We start from the raw sequence: 17,868 nt of genomic DNA, 5'->3' as shown, positions 1-17,868 counted from the left end.
CAACTCACTAAAAAATAAAAAATCCACTTCATTCACAGCGGGGCCACCGAGATTTAAGATCCCAGCGGCGACGCTGGCTCAGAGCGAGCTCTGACCCCGTGATCCACTTAAAACCCTCATTGGTCATTCCACGAGGTTTATTTTTGTTGAAGAGCAAGGCACGAGCGTAGACGGGCGATTATATGACAGAGATCTCGGAGGTAGCTTTGTTACGTCTCCTTCCTCGAGCCATCCTCCTCGAACACGAGACGATGGACTGCCCTGCCCTGCAGCATACCAAATTGTGTGTGGGACGTGGGAGGGGGGGGGGGTTGCCATAAAACAAAATACAAGAAACGAAACAACAATCTCATCGCACGACATACCGGGCATGCGTGTGTATTCCTTCACCCTGGCCACCCACGTGACGATTCCTGGGCCACGTGGATGCCTGAACTTGAACAGGGCCCCCCTTTTCTAGAAAAGACTCGGCCGAAAATAAATGCGAGCCAATTTCAGGAAAATGCAGCCGGGCGGATGTTTTGCAGATTACACTGCTCCCCTGCGTGTGATCCTGCCTGTCATAGGTGGTCAATGACAGCAATTGTCCCAGTAGTCTATGAGGTTAGACCGCGGATCTCCGTGTTTGTCTTGCCTATATTATACGCGCGAGCCTGCGTGTATTCATTTCCAGCGTGCGTTGGGGTGTATGATGATGGCAGTCCTTGCCGCACGCTGGTGGGTGGACGCGTATGTATAAATATCTGGAGAGGGTGACATCCTCCTTGATAACAATGTCATGATTACTGTTATCAGCTCCAACTGGCAGAATTACCCTTCCGTGCTTGTACCCAATGCCGCAACAAGCCCTGTCATCCCAACACCTTCACTGTGATAAACAATGCCATTAATCCTTCTTTCAGACATTTCAGGCTGTTTGGGGCAAGTGCTGTTAGCGAGTGCCTAGGACAGCCTGGCCGCCTTTGTCTCCCCGGTGCTTATGTCTACGAACCGCACGCCAAGTACTCATTGAAGGATGAGTTGACCTCAGGGAGGCCCGCTACCGGCCCAGATATCCGTCGCCTATGTTGACCATGAACCACCCTTTTGCACCCAACAATGCCGAATGCGCAGCACCCACACAAACCCAGCTTGCGTCGTGATATGCCCGGTAAAAATAAAAAATCCACACCCAATGAATGACCGAGTTCGTAAAATACATTAAAGATGTGTTGCCCCGGTTTGACGACACACGTCTTAGCAGAATCCTACACATCCTAACAGCATCGCACCGCCTAGTTCGCTGGCATTTGCAGGCGATCGTCATGGAAATGACGTGCTTCTTCAATATCAGATCCCTTTAACACGTAGGCTTTTGCGACCAATATTATCCAATATAAAAGGTGTTTTCTAATGGGTTTAGACAATGTAAATATAAGATGTGTTGTTAAAAGCCGCCCAAAACGCATCGGTTGTAAAGTTCTGCACACAGAGGCCCCTCCAATGGAAGTTGCCATCACCCAATATCATTTGGCACGGCGCAGGATTTGCAGCGATGTAGCCGAGAAGAAAGGTAGAACAGCTTTGCGGCACTGTTTTCATAAAAATAAAAATAATAAACTGCTCACCCGTTGATCAATGAATTTCTTACACGTGGTGCTTTGCTCTGTTTACTCAAGTCGCTTAGATTGTCAATGCAATTGTTGGGAATGCAAGTTGTGCACACTTGCCTCTCGAGGTGTTAAGAGGTGTTAAGACCAAATCTTTATGTGCGGGGGAGGGGGGGCGGATGGGGGCTGGTGGTTTCATTGACGTTTACAAAAGCGATGGGCTTGTCATTACAGCAGTTGTCGTGGCTTTTGTGCGCTCAGGAGCGGGACGGCTCAATGAACGTGATCTATTTAGAATTGGCTAGGAAGGTGTGTGTGTGTGACTTGCATGCGCGCACCTGTGGTCGGAACTAGGAGGAGGAAAATCACCGGTCGGTCTTATTCCGTTCATTAATTTTCTCTCTCTCTCTCTCTCACTCTTCATATATAAAACGTGCTTCAGGGGGTGATAATCTTTTTTTGGGACAATATTGCAAGGTTGTTTTTCATTCTGACCACCATTTCCCATCTTCTGGCATAAATGTTCATGCCGTTGCGATAGTCTTTGTGCTATAAAGCGTGGGGGCGAATACCAAAAATTCAAGCGGTGCAGGTAATTTGCCTCCTGCGTAAATGCTGGAGACAGCACTTAAATTTGATTTCAAATTAAGCTCAGCATTGTTCGGGTGACACTGGGGATTTTTCAGCTCACTCGTGCAACTTATTTTCATTACTGCCCCCCCCCCCCATTCCGCCCCGTATTAGTTCAAGGTGCGTCCATTAAGTTTCATGTCGTCAAAGTGCTTTCACACGAGAAACTTTAGATATTTGATTTTTTCGGAGGAGGGCCTCGAAATCATTTTTTATGGCAGAGCCATTTATTTAACCGTGAGCCGCGTGACATCTCGAAGCCGGGAAACGGGCAGCAGCAGCAGCAGCCTTAAAATAAATCTTGTTTCTTTGTTCTCTTTCCAAGTCAATTGGCAAATGAAACAAATGTTGGCTCCAGCTGGGTTAACGTGCATGGCCTGCCTGTCTGGCTTGCCTGGCCTGCCTGTCTGGCCTGCCTGGCTGCCTTCGTGCGGCGGGAATGAAGTTGAAGCCACACGCAATCGACGGGGGATCACGGGAATCCGAAACCAGATGGGAGCTACAAAAGACGAGGGGGGGGGGGGCGGTCGTGAGTGTGGGGGGCATTACATTATGCTTCATGTTTTAAATGAGCGTTTTGGCCCAATGCTCATAATTAATCCGCGGGCCATCATTAACACGAACACACACTGGCCTAATAGTTATCGTAATAAGGTTGCTTATTATGTTTCCGTTTCGTGTTAATGGCGCGAGTGTTGTGACATTTCGCGCGTAATCAAGCGTGCATAATAAGCGTTTTCATCACGATACACACCTGCACGCCAATGGGCAGGCCATTGTTATGCACGGCTTTGCTTACAAAGCCGTGCGGTTTGTTTCATAGTATCTCTTCCCTCCTTTCTTCTTCTCGGCCACAAGCCCGCGATTGGTGCGCTCGCATTTTATATCCGAGCGAGACGCATTTCGGCACGGAAGAGGGGAGGGGGCCTTCATCCACCAGTGGATAGATAATGCGCTGAAGGCTCCTTCCAAGCACCAATGTGAAACTGATGACACCGGAGGCGTAAGATATGAATTTTCTTATCAGCGGTAACACGCGTGGCATGAAGGGCGAGGTGGTGATATTGCACGCACACACAGCCCGGAAAAAAAGAAAAAACACAACAAAGATGCCTTGCTTCGTCTTACAAACTGTTGGGGCAAGTGTTTGTTCGGAAGCGCCTGTTACGGTCAGTCCGTACGGTGCAAGATGAGGTGGTTGCAGTGCCGGATTATCCTCGGAGCAAAAGTAGCTACATATGCTAGGGGCCCCACACTTTCAAGGGTCCCGCGCTAAACGCTTTCAAGCTATCAATTCCGGTTCAATGATTCTGCACTTGCTCTATTACTATAGTACTATACTGCCTTCAACTTTTACGAACGACTGGGTGTTTAAGGTTAGCGATTTGTCGTATTTTCTGGCTGTATAGCAAATGAAAACATACAATTACTTTACTATGCAAGTTCTAAATTTAGTGTTTTAATATGTGCTTTTTTTTATTTAGGGCCCCTTCATAACACATGCCCGCAGGCCCCGCACCAACTTCACCCGGCACTGCTGCTGCCTCGTGACGTTGTTTATCAAGGACCCCACCACCGTCTCGTGTTCACCACGCAGTGCATTGCGACTCGTGAATTAGAGTTTTTTGTTTCGTATATATCGAATTTGACAACAACAAAAACGGCTCCTCTTGTTAGTTTGGATACCGACCCCTGGGCTTAGCACCACGCTCAGCCACATTTGTCTCCCCCGTGCCGATGTTTAGACACTGCACCAGGGCATACTCCCTTGAGGCCGAGTTGATGAAGGGGTGAAGATATAGAACAGGTTCGGATACCACGAAATGTTAGCCATGGCTGGGAATCAAACTTAGGTGACCGGTTTTGTCGCCACTGCGCCGTTGCTTCCAACAAAGACAAAGCTCCCCTGTGTAACCTTAACAGATTGTTGGGGCAAGTGCTGTTAGCGAGCACCTGTGAAGGCCGGTAACAGCACACGAGGGGGTGGGTGGCCAGCACCACGCCCGGCCGCCTTCGTCTACCCAGTGGCGATGTTTACACACCGCACCAGGTCCTCATTTAAGGCTGAGTCGACATAGAGGTGGCCCAGAACCGGTTCAGATAATCGTCACCTGGTGTTGGCCGTGAGCGGGAATCGAACTCGGGTCTCAAGGTTCGTAGCGCGGTAACCGCTGCACTGCCGCTCCCCAGACAAACACATACACACAGCACACACAGAGCGCCACACAAACACACTTAAATTTTGATTTAAAGCTTTCGTGACTGCAGGGATTCATATTCTTGGTTCTTTCGTTAAAGTGTTTTTTCACACTTGATGATGATTGCTTGTGTTGCAGTCGAAACGTCGTGAGAATTGTATTGTTTTTATATATTTTTTTATTTTACGGTTTCCCTTCTACGTGACTTTACCGAAAGAACCAAGAATACACACACACACTCGTTTTAAATTTTACTTTGCATTGCTTTGTCCTTTCCCGTCTCGGACGAGCATTGCCAAGGTGCACGCTCGATGTGCGTTTGCCGACCTTGAAACCCTACTGGACCCGTCTTTGGAAAAGAGCTTCATAGCTCATCGGATTCCGCCCGCAGTCGAAATAGAGAATCTCGTTCTGTGCAACCGCTTAACGTCATTGCACAACGCAGCACAACCAGTGTCTGGATGTAATGTGCAAAGAGCGTCCAAGAGGCACCTAAATCAGAGCCCAGCGTGTCTAGACACTCCCGCATGCGTGTTTACACGGCAGACTCTGTGCTCAGTTTAGCAAATTGATGATAGACGAGTGCGAATTCAGGTGGGGATTTACTCAGCCTCATTACCGACGTCAACTTCCTCATCAATTATAAAATCGTTATGAAATCATCATTGTCACCAACATCATATTTTTTGGTGCTTTGCTCTTAACGGCAGCTTGTTGGCTGTCATCTTTACCATCATACTCACATCCCTCTGCCCTCATCTTTATTCCCACAAAAAATAATTGTTCCTTCAGCCACCTCCAACATCCTGATCCTCAGCCTTGCTCTCAATCTCCCCCCCCCCCCCCCCCTGTTCATGCTACAAGAAGCCATCTTCCTGTGAAATGCGTCAAATCCGGTTCGTATTTCTCCTTCCACTGCCATTCACCACGACGATAATTGATTTCATCATCACCATCATCATCAATTGTGAAAACATGAATAACCAAATCATGAAAATAACGATTGATTAAATCATCAAAATATCAATCACCACCAACAACATCACCATTACCAATTACATAATCAATTTTTAGTGTTACATTATTAATTATTAAATCATCTACATCAAGTTTCAAATAAGAATAACATTAAAATGCATTGTTAAATTACCATAATCATAATTAGCAATGATATATTAATGGTCAAACCAGTTACATTATCAAAATCATTCATTGTAGAAACATCTCAACCACGTATCAAATCATGAACTTCCAGAATCATAATACTTATCAAATAACTCATTTATAGAATCATCAGTCAATTGTTGCACACTCGAAATAAAGGACGTTGGCAGGTGCTCCAAATCGAGGGCAGACACATTGATTGTGGTTAATAGCAATCTTGTGAAGAACAGCACCGTCACTCTGTAAAATGCATCAGCACGTGTCACACGCAGCCATTATTCCGAGTCGCCATTAACCATGTGGCTGGTTTACACGTGCGGTTATTCATTAACCCTGCCAGCCACCTACAGGCCCAACTCAGTCATCGCATGCTGCTGTACACAATTGCATTGATGCACTGCACAGCACATCAGGACTTTCACAGAACCACACTTTACTCCCTTGCTGCACAAGGATATAATTAAAAGAGTGATCCATTCCTAATGTGCCACACAATTATCAAGCGATTCATTATCAAATCACAATGTTGGTCAATCATACCTAACGTCAGGGTCTGCGTTTGTTGGCAAGTTCAGGTATCCGTTGCTCTCTTACAGATTACAGCTGCCAATCACGAGGGAGGGGGGGGGTGTAATCTCGAGAGCTGTTTCAAGACCGCCAAGAAGAAGATGGGTCATTTGAAAACGGCAACACCTTGAATTTGTGTCTGGATCAGAGCGACTCCTTCCACGCATTACACACGAAACGGCGCGAAGCAGTTGACAAATACGTGGACTTTGGTGAAGCCACGGTCTGTGAGGCACGAGGAGCGATGGGGCCTGTCTGGGCTACTGCCTCGGCTTATCTCAGCTTAGGGGCAGCAGAAGCTCGTTGTGGGGACACCCATTCAAATGTGGAGGGGGAGACCCATCGTGTAAACTGAACTAAAACTCAACTACTTTTTTTTGTATTTTACCAGGTAAGACCCACTGAGCGATGAAGAACTTTTTTCAGAAGCAACCTGGCCACAGACGATAGCTCAACGAAGTGGCTTAGCGTGTGGAAATCTATAGCAGCCAAATACTCGAAACGTACGTTTCAAAATACGGAGGGATGACCTGGGAGAAAAATCCATGCGACCACGGTGAGAACATCCAAACTCCAAATGTACAGGCATCAGGGTCGGGATGAAACCCACGACTTCCTGCATGGCAGGCAACATATCGTCACGGTGTCAAGTCAAGGGTTTTAGTAGAAGGGGGGCAGCGGTGAAGGAGAAGATATGGGAGTCACGGATGAGTAGAGAGCGAATACCGCAGTTGATGTTATCGTTGTTGAATTGGAAATGTCCCATGGAATAATAGACACAAACACTTGCGTATCCATCTTCTTGGTTCTTTCGGTAAAGTCACGTAGAAGGGAAGTAATACAATAATAAAAATAAAACATAATAAAATAATTCTCACGACGTTTCGGCCACAACGCAAGCAGCCGTCTTAAGGTGAAGAATGAAACACCACCAAGCTTGGAGCGTATATTTAAGCTGGGTTGGAAGGGGGGGGGAAGAAGAGCGCCTTGACAAAATAATTTGCATATCAAGAGGAATTTAGTATATGGAAAATGCATATCCATGGAAGCCTCATCGCACCTCAATATTTTTTTCGAGATAGGTGCTGCTCGTTTAGGACGTTTAAGCAATTCCACGAATGAGCGTCCAATTTGACGTGAGATACAAACGGGGAGGATCCTGAGAACACCCACCATGAATATATGATGCGGAGAAGAATCTCACTCATAGCTTCAGGCAGATTCAAGAAATCCATTGCCGTGCTGCCATCAACCGATCACCTCGCAACCCCAAACCTATAAACGCCCGATTTTCTCAGACAGCATTCTTCGTGAGTATTCACCAGGCTGAACCTGCTTAGCTTCTGAGATTAGACGCTTGACATGCATAGTGATTCTCCATGTAGACATGCGGCATACAAAAACGCAGACACCCTGGTTTTGTATACCATATGCTATACAAATACAGAGCAATCAGTTTAGGAGATACTCCACTGATTTCTAATCAACTTCATATTTTTAATTATCTCGGCCTATGCATCGGTGAATGTTGTAAGCAAATCACACTGGCCAGAGTGGGTAAATATACATCAGGAGTGTTACAATTTTAAGTTTTAACTTTATGTTATTACCTTTACAATTTCTAACGTTAGAACGTTATGCGCCTTCAAATTCTGCGGAACCTTTTTTTTTATAAATCACTAATTGGATCGATACATGATAATTACAACTACAAAAAATAGAACAATGCTTACACGATGTAACACGATTTTTGTCTCTGGGTAGTAAGTGTTATTTTTTAATTGATTATGCCTAAAAAGTATGCAAAATGGCTATCATTCCCCACAAACTTTGCTTTTGTGACCAGGACTTAATGTGAAGGAATGAATCAAAAACACACGTTTTCTCACTGCAAATATTAACATTTCTAAATATCACTGTCCTGGTCACGAAAAGCAAAGCAAAGTTTGTGGGGAATAATAGCCATTATCTGTACTTCTGATGCATAAGCAATTAGTAAATAACACTTACTACCCAGGAACAACAAAACAAATTGTTAGTTTAATTATTATTCTGAAAATGATTCATTGTTACAGTATTCCAGAAAGAGAACAATTTAGTCGGGACATTCTGCATTTTCTACAAGCACTTTTTTTTTAAACCACGACCAGCGATAATCGTGATACGACGACACTGCTAGCAACGGCTTCGATCCGATTATCGCGGCAAGAATCGCGAGTTATCGTCCACATCGTGGCAGGTCCCACCCCAACGCGTTTCGCATTCGCGCAAGGCGCCCACTACCGGAGCGGTATGAGAATGCCGCGGACGCGCACAGCCCCAGCGCTGTGGTGGTGGTGGTGTGGAGGAAGAGGAAGGGTGAATGTATGGGGTTGCGATGTGGCTCGTGGCGGTTGATGAATTGAATTAATTGGGGGGGGTTTCGCTTTATTTAATAATTTCTCATCATCTCCTCGCACGTGGCGCCTCATCCCTCTAAAAATAAAAAGAAAACCCGGCGTCACGCGCTCTTCTCCGAATGGGATTTAGCCCCGTGGATAGGGGGGTGTGGGGACTGTTTTTTTGGTTTAGTTTAGCCGATGGCGCCGTTGTTACAGCCGAGCCGTATTGAGAAGGCAACGTTGATCACGGGCACGGAATGGAATTATGATAGAGGGTGGGTAGGGGAGGGTCGGGACGCGTCATAGCTGGGCAGCGAGAGGGGACGATGGGCCGGTGATGGACGAGGCTGGTGACGGAATCGCAGTCCAAGGAGGGAGCGCGCAGCAACCAGCAGGCAAACACCGTGAAGAAGGTGCGCGTGAGATGGGTGGTAGCGGCGTTCAGGGAGATTGTGGAGGCCTTCATCCAGCGGTGGATTTATCGCTGCTGCTGTTTATGATAAAAGCCGTGTTGCCTTCCAGATAAGAGTTATATTTTTTTGGTGGGTGGGGGGGTCTCATTAGCAAACAACAAAATGTAATTTTAAAAGATTGGCACGCGTTCTGGCACTTAGACAAAGATCACCCCCCTACAGCCGTTAACATATCCTTGTAGACAAGTGCCGTTAGCGAGCATAGCGTGTGATGTAACCACCACCACGCCCGGCCGCCTTTGTCTCCCTACCCTTGACACAACGCATGCGGTCACTGTACTCATTGGAGGCCGAGTTAACCTACGGTAGCTATCGCTCACCGCCGATGTTTATCCATTGCCGGGATTCGAACTCAGGACACGCCTAACCACACACACAACCTACCGCTGTGGTTGTATATAGCCTTGCCTTGTGACGAATGTTTATAAAATGTCCATACTTGCAGGGTAGAGTGATTGGCTGAGGTCCTGAGCATGAGGATTTCTAAGACCTCAGCCATGGTCCGAAATGAGCGTTTGCATTAATTATTGGCCAATGTATTGCAACCTCATCATCATCATCATCATCCTCAATCATCAATCCACTGCTGGATGGAGGCCTCCCCAAGCCGTCGCCGTCACCGTCTCTCACAGTTGATCATCGTAAAAAAAAACTGCCTCGCACTTTCCTGCACACCAGCTGATTTCATTGCGACATCACGATTCTTGACCATCATCGTCGTCGTCATCCTCCTCCCTTCGAGCGGCGTGTCCTACCTAAGCCCACGTATTTCTATTCAGAGTTTAAATGGAGCTTTTAACCTTTATCCCGTCCTAATCCCAAGTACGTCCTCTAATTAACGTGCCCGTCTTTCTGTCCGTCGATGGCGTTAGCAGAGCATGCGTCTCCCCCACGCATCTCTGCACACGTTTCCATGTCATCTTTTATAAATGTGTCTGAAACATACGTCATACATAGCAGATCATTAGGCGATGCTGCGGCCGCTCCTGCTGCTGCGGTGTTGGTAGTGGTGCACAAGCACAGTTAACAAGCACAGTTAACAACAAACACTCACATTCGGTAATAAACGAAACACCTAAAAAAGGTGACGTTCTCTGGCAATAGCACTTCCTCACAGCGCGTCATGCATGGCAGACAGCACCCATCGATTAAGAACACCGTTCTTCTTCTGGCGCATTGATCAACGCGAACACGTGTGCATCTTTCGTAACATGTCCGTGTCAGACTCAGGATATTTATGTTTAGTGGAGGAGGAATCCGATGAGCTATATAGCTCTTGTTTACAGATGTCCAGTAGGGGCGGGTCAGAAGGTCACAACAACAAACAGCACTAAAACACGGTGGGAGTGCAACTTATAGGACAGGTAAACAATAACTTTAAAATAAATACTATTAAAATGAAACTTCTTTTTTTCTCTTACCAGGTAAAAGCCCACTGACATATTAAGTGTCTTTTTTTAGAAGCGACCTGGCCAACAATGATAGCTCAACAAAGTGTATCATCGTGTGGAAATTCATAGAAGCAAAATAATCGAACTCATTTAAACATCGGGGTATAATATCCAGCAATTATGAGCCTATTGATTATCCCCCAAGCCCCCACACCCTTCCTCCGTCTGTCTATGCGGGACACACGGGGGGGGGGGGGGGGAGTGACTCACGCAAGCTCACACACACCAGTGCGCGTTTGGGCCGAGACACTGAGACGAGAACTCGACTTGCATAGTAATGGGGGCATGGAAACGCCGCGGCGTTCGCCCCATAGAGACGCCCAAAGAAAGGGAAGCATTTCCTCCATTGTCGCGCACCCAAGTGGCGTGGGCGAGCACGTTGCACGCCACCACCACCAACACCACCAACAACAACCACCGTCTCGCCATTAGCAAGGCAGCTGTGGGTGAGTGGAGGGGGTGAGGGGCAGTAACTGCAGCAGAAACGGCGAATAAAGAGCACCGATTGCGCGAGATTCGCGGACAACGATGACGACGACGACGATCTCCATTGAATAAAAGGAAACAAACAGAAAAATAATTGCGCTGCCTTGGACGGCTTTTTCCTAATTGAGTGTCGCAGAAGCGATATCGCTGATTGGTGTAAATGAGCATGAGATGCGCGCGCACTCACACACACACAACAAGTCAAAGATCACCCGTATAGCCCACATAGGTTGTAAAGGCCAGTGCTGTTCGCGAGCACCGGTGAAGGTGGGTACGATGCACAAGGGGGTGGGGGGTGTGGGGCCCGCGACACGCCCGCTCGCCTTTGGCTCCCCTAGAGTTCTGATGTTCCCACACCGGCGTAACGTGAACCCATTTATGGTCGAGTCGACCTCGAGGAGGCCCAGGACCGGTTCAGGTGACACTGATGTATGCTAGCCGGGAATCAAATCCTTAAGACACACACGCACACGTAGCATACACTCACACGTGCTCTCGCGCGCACACACACACACGAGCAGGATAAATTGGATTTTCTCTGCACGTGGTCATCAGCTTTGGAATTCCCTTTTGGCCTCGCCGCAAATATTGCTTGGACCTCAGTGAAGGCTCACGACCGGTGCGTGTCCTTGAATGAGTCACCTGACAGAAGCTGGTCATGGTGTGAGTCACTCACCACCTTGGGGTCATGAATTTACGCGAGATCACGCTATGTTACACTTTATAAATGGTAATTATCAACCAGTGTAATCCACTGCTGTGCCATTGGTTTATTTGAGAAACGGGAGAGAGAGACCCGCTTCACCGATATATTTCTTGCAAACTCCGATTGCCGGGTTCATAGCACAGTGCGCTAACCACTGTGCCACCACTCCCCCCTTCTTTACACACATCCCAGATAATACCAAAACTTGAGATTTTCTTTCATAGAAAATATCTCCAACAAATGCCCAAGAAAAACATATAATGTCCCAATGTCTGCAAATGTTTTTTTTAGAATAGAGTAAACATATAGGCCGTCAAGTCTTCTTGTCGAGTTGCGGTGTAGTGCATTCCATGAATACTGAATACGCCGCACAAAAACTCGCTGATTTGCAACGCTTTTGAGAAGACAAAAAAAAACCTTGGCAGAGTTTAAGGTCGGTAAAAAGAGTGCTTTTGGTTTCCCAACCAAAAGCAGCAATATACAGTAGTTTACCATTAATACATACCCAGCCCCTTCCCATACAGAGCGTAGACCCAGAACACGTTCATTAAAACATATTTCTTTTTCATTGCAATTAACCATTTGCATGTTTCCCGTAGGCTATTCAGAAATTGCGTGCAAGACCATTGCATGGTCTTTCACGCAAACTCAAAGTGGACGCCGAATTGAAAATGATCCAATTTACCACACTCGTGACTAATACGTGTTTACGTAAAGTGTGTACCACGGTAGGTTTTGTAGAAGGCACCCGCGTGTACGTGCGCCTGTGTGTGTGTGTGCGTGTGTGTGGAGAGCGGTAGTGTAGCGGTTAGCGCTACGCTGCGCTATGAACCCGGTGACCCGGGTTCGATTCCCGCTCACGGACAACATCAGTGACGATTATCTGAACCGGTCCTGGGCCTCTCCTATGTCGACCCAGCCTCAAATGAGTACCTGGTGCGATGTGTAAACATCGCCACTGGGGAGACAAAGGCGGCCGGGCGTGGTGTTGGCCACCCACCCCCTCGTGTGCCGTGCCGGCCTTCATAGGTGCTCGCTAACAGCACTTGCCCCGATAGTCTGTTACAGGCTATACGCGGGATCTTTGTCTTTGTCTGTGTGTGCGCTCTGCATCGTGGAGCGGCGGTCTCGCGGTTTGCGCGCTGCGCTGTGAACCCGGCGAACCGAGTTCGACTCCCGTTCACGGCCAACACCAGCGACGATTATCTGAACCGTTCCTGGGCTTCCTCCCCTAGGTCGTCTCAGCCTTAAACGAGGACTACACGGTACGGTGTGTAAACATCAGACAGTGGGGAGACAAAGGCTCCCGGGGCGCGGGGTTGGTCACCCACCCCCTCCGTGTGCCGTGCGTGGCTTAATAGGTGCTCGCTAACAGCACTTTCCCCAGCAGCCTGTTGAGGCTGTACGGGGGCGTCTTTGCTTTTGTGTGCGTGCGTGCTCCATGCCAATTACAGAGATCTCCCGGACTGAGCCCGCTCCCGTCAGGCAAAGCAGGTTTCTTCTTTTTTAGCCTGGTTAGTTACAAGTGCACCTGGCAGGGCTTGCCAGGTGTGGTAGTTTAGGCGTCGCTCAGGGCCGAGTGATTGCTCCCCCGTCACGTGGTGGGATTTCTCCGCGTTTCCCAGGAGGATTTTTTCCCCCTCTCCCCTTCTCTCTCTCTCTCTCCACGCGTGCAGAGGGCCACTCGTCGATGGGATCGTCGAAAGATCTCAATGTCTACGCGGACTCGCCGACATTTGCATAGACTCGCCCGATTACTTTTCATGGTTCAATGGTTGGCACTCTCGAAACCCCCATCGACATCATTTTGACATCGCTCAAGTATTTTTGTCCAATTAAATTATTTCTTCTTTTTTGTAAATAAAACAAAGTGTAAACTGCCATACATTCTACGGTATGTAACCCACATGCACTGGTACAAGCGGGCCGCCATGCCAATGCATGCGGGATTATCGCAAGATTTAGAGCTGTACATTTTAGTGTGCACACCAACGGGGAAGACGAGACCGCATCTCATTTAACCTCCACGCAATGCGCGGTCAGTCCCCGGTTCCCATACGAGTTAGTAGGTAGCGGGACCATTACGTGGGGGTTTGCTGTACAGGTGTGTGGGAGTTTAGTCGGTCATTGGGGGTTGATTCACCATACTTCACCGGGCTGCTGACTGCGTGGATGGGATCTATTTCGCATGCGGGTTATGGCGAAGGGGCGGGTATGGATATGGTTATGCGAGTGTCTGTGTGGCTATGTACACATTCTATGACGACAACGATTCCCACGATAGTCTTAACAGGCTGTAGGGGACACGTGCTGTTAGCGAGTAGCATCTATGAAGGCCGGCACGGCGCACGAGGGGGTAGGTGGCCAACACCACGCCCGGCCACCTTTGTCTCCCCAAAGTAGCGATGTTTGCACACCGCACCAGGTACTCATTTGAGGCCGAGTCGACCTAGGGGAGGCCCAGTACTTGGGTTGCCGCGTTCGTAGCGCAGCGCGCTAACCGCTACACTACCGCTCCCTACAACGATCCATAACAACAACCGCGCGGTCACCACGGCGCCTGGTGCCATGCTAGGTGCACTTTGAGGCCATACAGCCACACACACACACACGAGCGCACTGCACTATGAACCCGGCGAACCGAGTTCGACTCCCGACCACGGCTAAACGTCGTAGTCGAACGACATCCAAAGAGTTTCCCGGGGCGGACCAGCGTGGTGAAGTATGACCAAACAATCCCCACGACCGACGCGACGTTTTGGGAAGGCGTTCCCATCCAGCAGTAGATTCGCAAAAAGGCTGTTCACACTCGAATGGCACGGTGCTTGCAAATTCCCCCCATCACGCACACAATCACTGCTGTTAGCGAGCGCCTATTAAGACAGCCACGAAGAGCGAGCTCCAAGTGTGTGAACAGCACTCAGCAATATCCCAACTCACGCGCCTTCATGTTTACACACCGACTTGCATCAGGAACTCGTTTAAGGCCGAGCCTACCTAGGGGGATGAAAGGTACAGGTTGGGATAGTAGTTTATGGAATTGCTGGGTACGTGGCATGATTGTGCTCACTATACCAAGCCGTGCACAGACACAGAATTAGACACAGACACATAATTAGACAGAGACAAACGCGTAGACATTCTACAAAGACAAAGATCCCCCGTACAGCCTTAACAGACTGTTGGGGCAAGGACACCAGAACGCCGCACGAGGGGGTGGAGTGGCCAGCACCACGCCCGGCCGCCTTTGTCTCCCCCTGTTGCGATGTTTTTACGCATCACACCAGGTTACTCATTTAAGGCCGAGTCAACCCAAGGGAGACCGAGGACCGGTTCAGATAATCGTCGCGGTGTTGGCGATGAGCGGAAATCGAACTGTGGTGGCCGAGCACGAAGCGCAGCGCGCAGACAATTCCACCACCGCTCCCCCAATACATTCCACAAAGACAAAGATTCCCCGTTGAGCCTCGACATAATGTCGGGGCAAGTGGTGTCGGCGAGTAGCGCCTACGAAGGCCGGCGAGTAGCGCCTACGAAGGCCGGCACGGCACGCAACAGAACATACACATAGACGTACACAGACACACACAGACCCACACGCGTAGCGCCGCAGATACATGAAGACAAACCACGCGTCCACACGCTGATAGACTCACACAGACACAAGCGCACATATACAAAGACAAAGATCACCCGTATAACCTTTAACGGACTGTTGGGGCAAGTGCTGTCCGCGAGCGCATATGCAGGCCGGCAATGCGAACATTGCGCCTGGCCGCATTTTTTTCCCCAGCGCCTGATGTTTACACAATTAAGGCTAAGTCGACCTAGGGGAACCCCAGAATCGGTCATATATATTCGTCACGGATGCCGTAAGCGGGAATAGAATTCTGGTGGTCTCCCGGGTTAGTCGCGCGGCGCGCTAACCACTGCACGACCGCTCCGCACGTATACAAGACACACAAAGACAAAGATGCCCCGTGTAGCCTTAACAGACTGTTGGGGCAAGTGCTGTTAGCGAGTAGCACCTACAAAGGCCGGCACGGCACACGAGGGGGTGGGTGGCCAGCACAACACCCGGCCGCCTTCGTCTCCCCAGCGGTGATGTTTTACGCATCGCACAAGGTACTCATTTGAGGCCGAGTCGACCTAGGGGAGGCCCGTAACCGGTTCAGTTAACCGTCACTGTGTGTTGGCCGTGAGCGCGATTCGAACTCGGGTGTCCGTCGGTTTTCGTAGCGGCGCGCGCGAACCACGGCACCACCGCTCAGCACAAGACACGCACACATCGACACACACCGGCCCACGAGGAGGAGAAGACGCACAGACACACATTTACCGATGTGTATGATGGAGTCCCCGCGGCATCCCATCCACGCGCAGCCAAAGGCGAAGACGACTGCCAGAGTCCCCATCGCTCTGGCAAGACGCATGGCGACAGTGCCGTCTCCCGTCCTCCTGCAGTTACAGTTCCTCCCTCCTCCTCCGTCTCCTCCTCGTCTCCGTCTCACTTTTTTGTTGCTTTCTTCTTCTTACGGAGACATCCGACTCTTCCTCGCCGGGTATAACCGAGAGCAGCAATAACCCATGGCTGTCCGCCCTCAACCCTCCCTCCCCCTCCTCCTCCTCCAGCCACTCGGAGACTCGAATCCAAGGCGCGTTGCAGCCACTCAGGGAGGAGCGACCGGTCACACACACACACCACACACGCCTTGCACAGCTTACGCTGAAGAATTTTAAAAAAAAGTAACAAAAAATGACATTCACCAAAAGAAAATGTTAAATTGTTAAAGACCTCTTCGATGTTCGGCCACCGAGCGTCATCCGTGCGCACCGTGCAGAGTGACACGGAGGAGCGCGAGGTGCAGTGAGCGCGTGGAGGGGAGGAGGAGGAGGGGAGGGGGAGGAGGAGGAGGGGATGAGGTGAGCCGATTTGCAGGGGGGGGCGAGGGGACGGAGCAGCAAACGGTGAATGCTGCCCCGTGTCCTGTGGCCGCTGAGCGCGTTCACACACGACGCGCACACGCGCAGAAGGAAAATAATAATAATATTATTATTATTAAATAAGGGAGCGCAGGACGCACGCGCAAACACACGCACACACACGCGCGTGCGCGCACGGGCGGGATGTGCACACGCGTGCGCGCGCACGCAATCACTGCCCCTGCTAACTGTTCTCACGTTTCCAGCTGCGCATCATTACGCAGGCGAATCCAATGAGCCTACAACCAACCACTACCACCACCACCACCACAAACCACTCCGTCCCCTCGCCCGCTATTATCCCTCCATCCCCCCGCCACCGCCAACCTTCCCACCCCCCCCCCCCACACAAAATATCCTCTCCACCACTCACATCACCCACTAGATGTTACGCACAAAGCCAACGATCCCCCGTATCGCCTTAACATACTGGTGGGGCAAGTGTTGTTAGCCAGCACCTTTGAATCTCGAGAACGGCACACGAGTGGGTGGGCGGCCAGAACCACGTCCAGCCGCCTTTGTCTCCCGAGTGGCAATGTCGCACTAGGTTCTCAATTGAGGCTGAGTCGACCTAGAGGAGACCCAAGACCGGTTTGTCACTGGTGTTGGCGGTGACTGGGATTCGAACTCGGGTCGCCGGGTTCGTAGCGCCGCGTGCTAACCAACCGCCACACCACCGCTCCCCACGTTACGCAGACACCACTGCATCCACCACTGCATCACGCAGACATTCACCACTGCATCACGCAGACCTCCACGCACGCGCGCGCGCGCACAGATGCCCTCTCCAGTTCCACCCTCCACAATGCAGCAACCGGTTCCGTGAACCCAGCAACATTCCCGCGCGCAACAACCGACATCACGAGCCAGGCAACCACCTCCGACCATCATCCACCGCTCACTCACTCACCTAGCAAGGCAGCCACCACGCATCCACCCTGCCATGCATTGCCTCGCCTTGATGCCCCTCCGCCGCAATCCTCCCTCTTCTTCACTGCCCGTTTGGCTTCGTCTCAAGAGGAGGCACGGAGCAATCACGCGCAGCGTCCATGCAACACAGGAGGAGGAGGAGGAACGAAGGCAGACTTTGGCTTGAGTTAAACACAACACGTGTATGTGTGTGCATGCATGTGTGGGGAGCGGTGGTGTAGCGGTTAGCGCGCCTTGCGCTACGAACCTGGCGACCCGAGGTCGATTCCCGCTCACGGCTAAGACCAGTGACGATTATCTGAAACGGTGT

The 17,868-nt window shown here is 49.9% G+C and overlaps 1 protein-coding gene across 4 annotated transcripts in view; it reads right to left on the bottom strand.

The window, feature by feature from the left end:
• LOC144946475 (glutamate receptor ionotropic, delta-2-like) overlaps nucleotides 1-16,475 on the bottom strand; it is a 254,330-nt gene extending 237,855 nt beyond the window's left edge. For all 4 annotated transcript variants that reach the window (XM_078875379.1, XM_078875376.1, XM_078875378.1 and 1 more), the window contains exon 1: nucleotides 15,985-16,475. In XM_078875379.1, coding sequence (XP_078731505.1) covers nucleotides 15,985-16,078 — 94 coding nt within the window. In that variant the 5' untranslated portion in view covers nucleotides 16,079-16,475. The remainder of the gene's footprint in view (nucleotides 1-15,984) is intronic.
• Between the last annotated feature and the right edge of the window lie 1,393 nt (nucleotides 16,476-17,868).

Source organism: Lampetra fluviatilis, chromosome 41 (genome assembly GCF_964198595.1).
Source record: "Lampetra fluviatilis chromosome 41, kcLamFluv1.1, whole genome shotgun sequence".
NCBI classification, from domain to species: Eukaryota; Metazoa; Chordata; class Hyperoartia; order Petromyzontiformes; family Petromyzontidae; genus Lampetra; species Lampetra fluviatilis.
The sequence above is the reverse complement of the archived record's forward strand: the minus strand, read 5'-3'. Positions and strand labels throughout refer to the sequence as shown.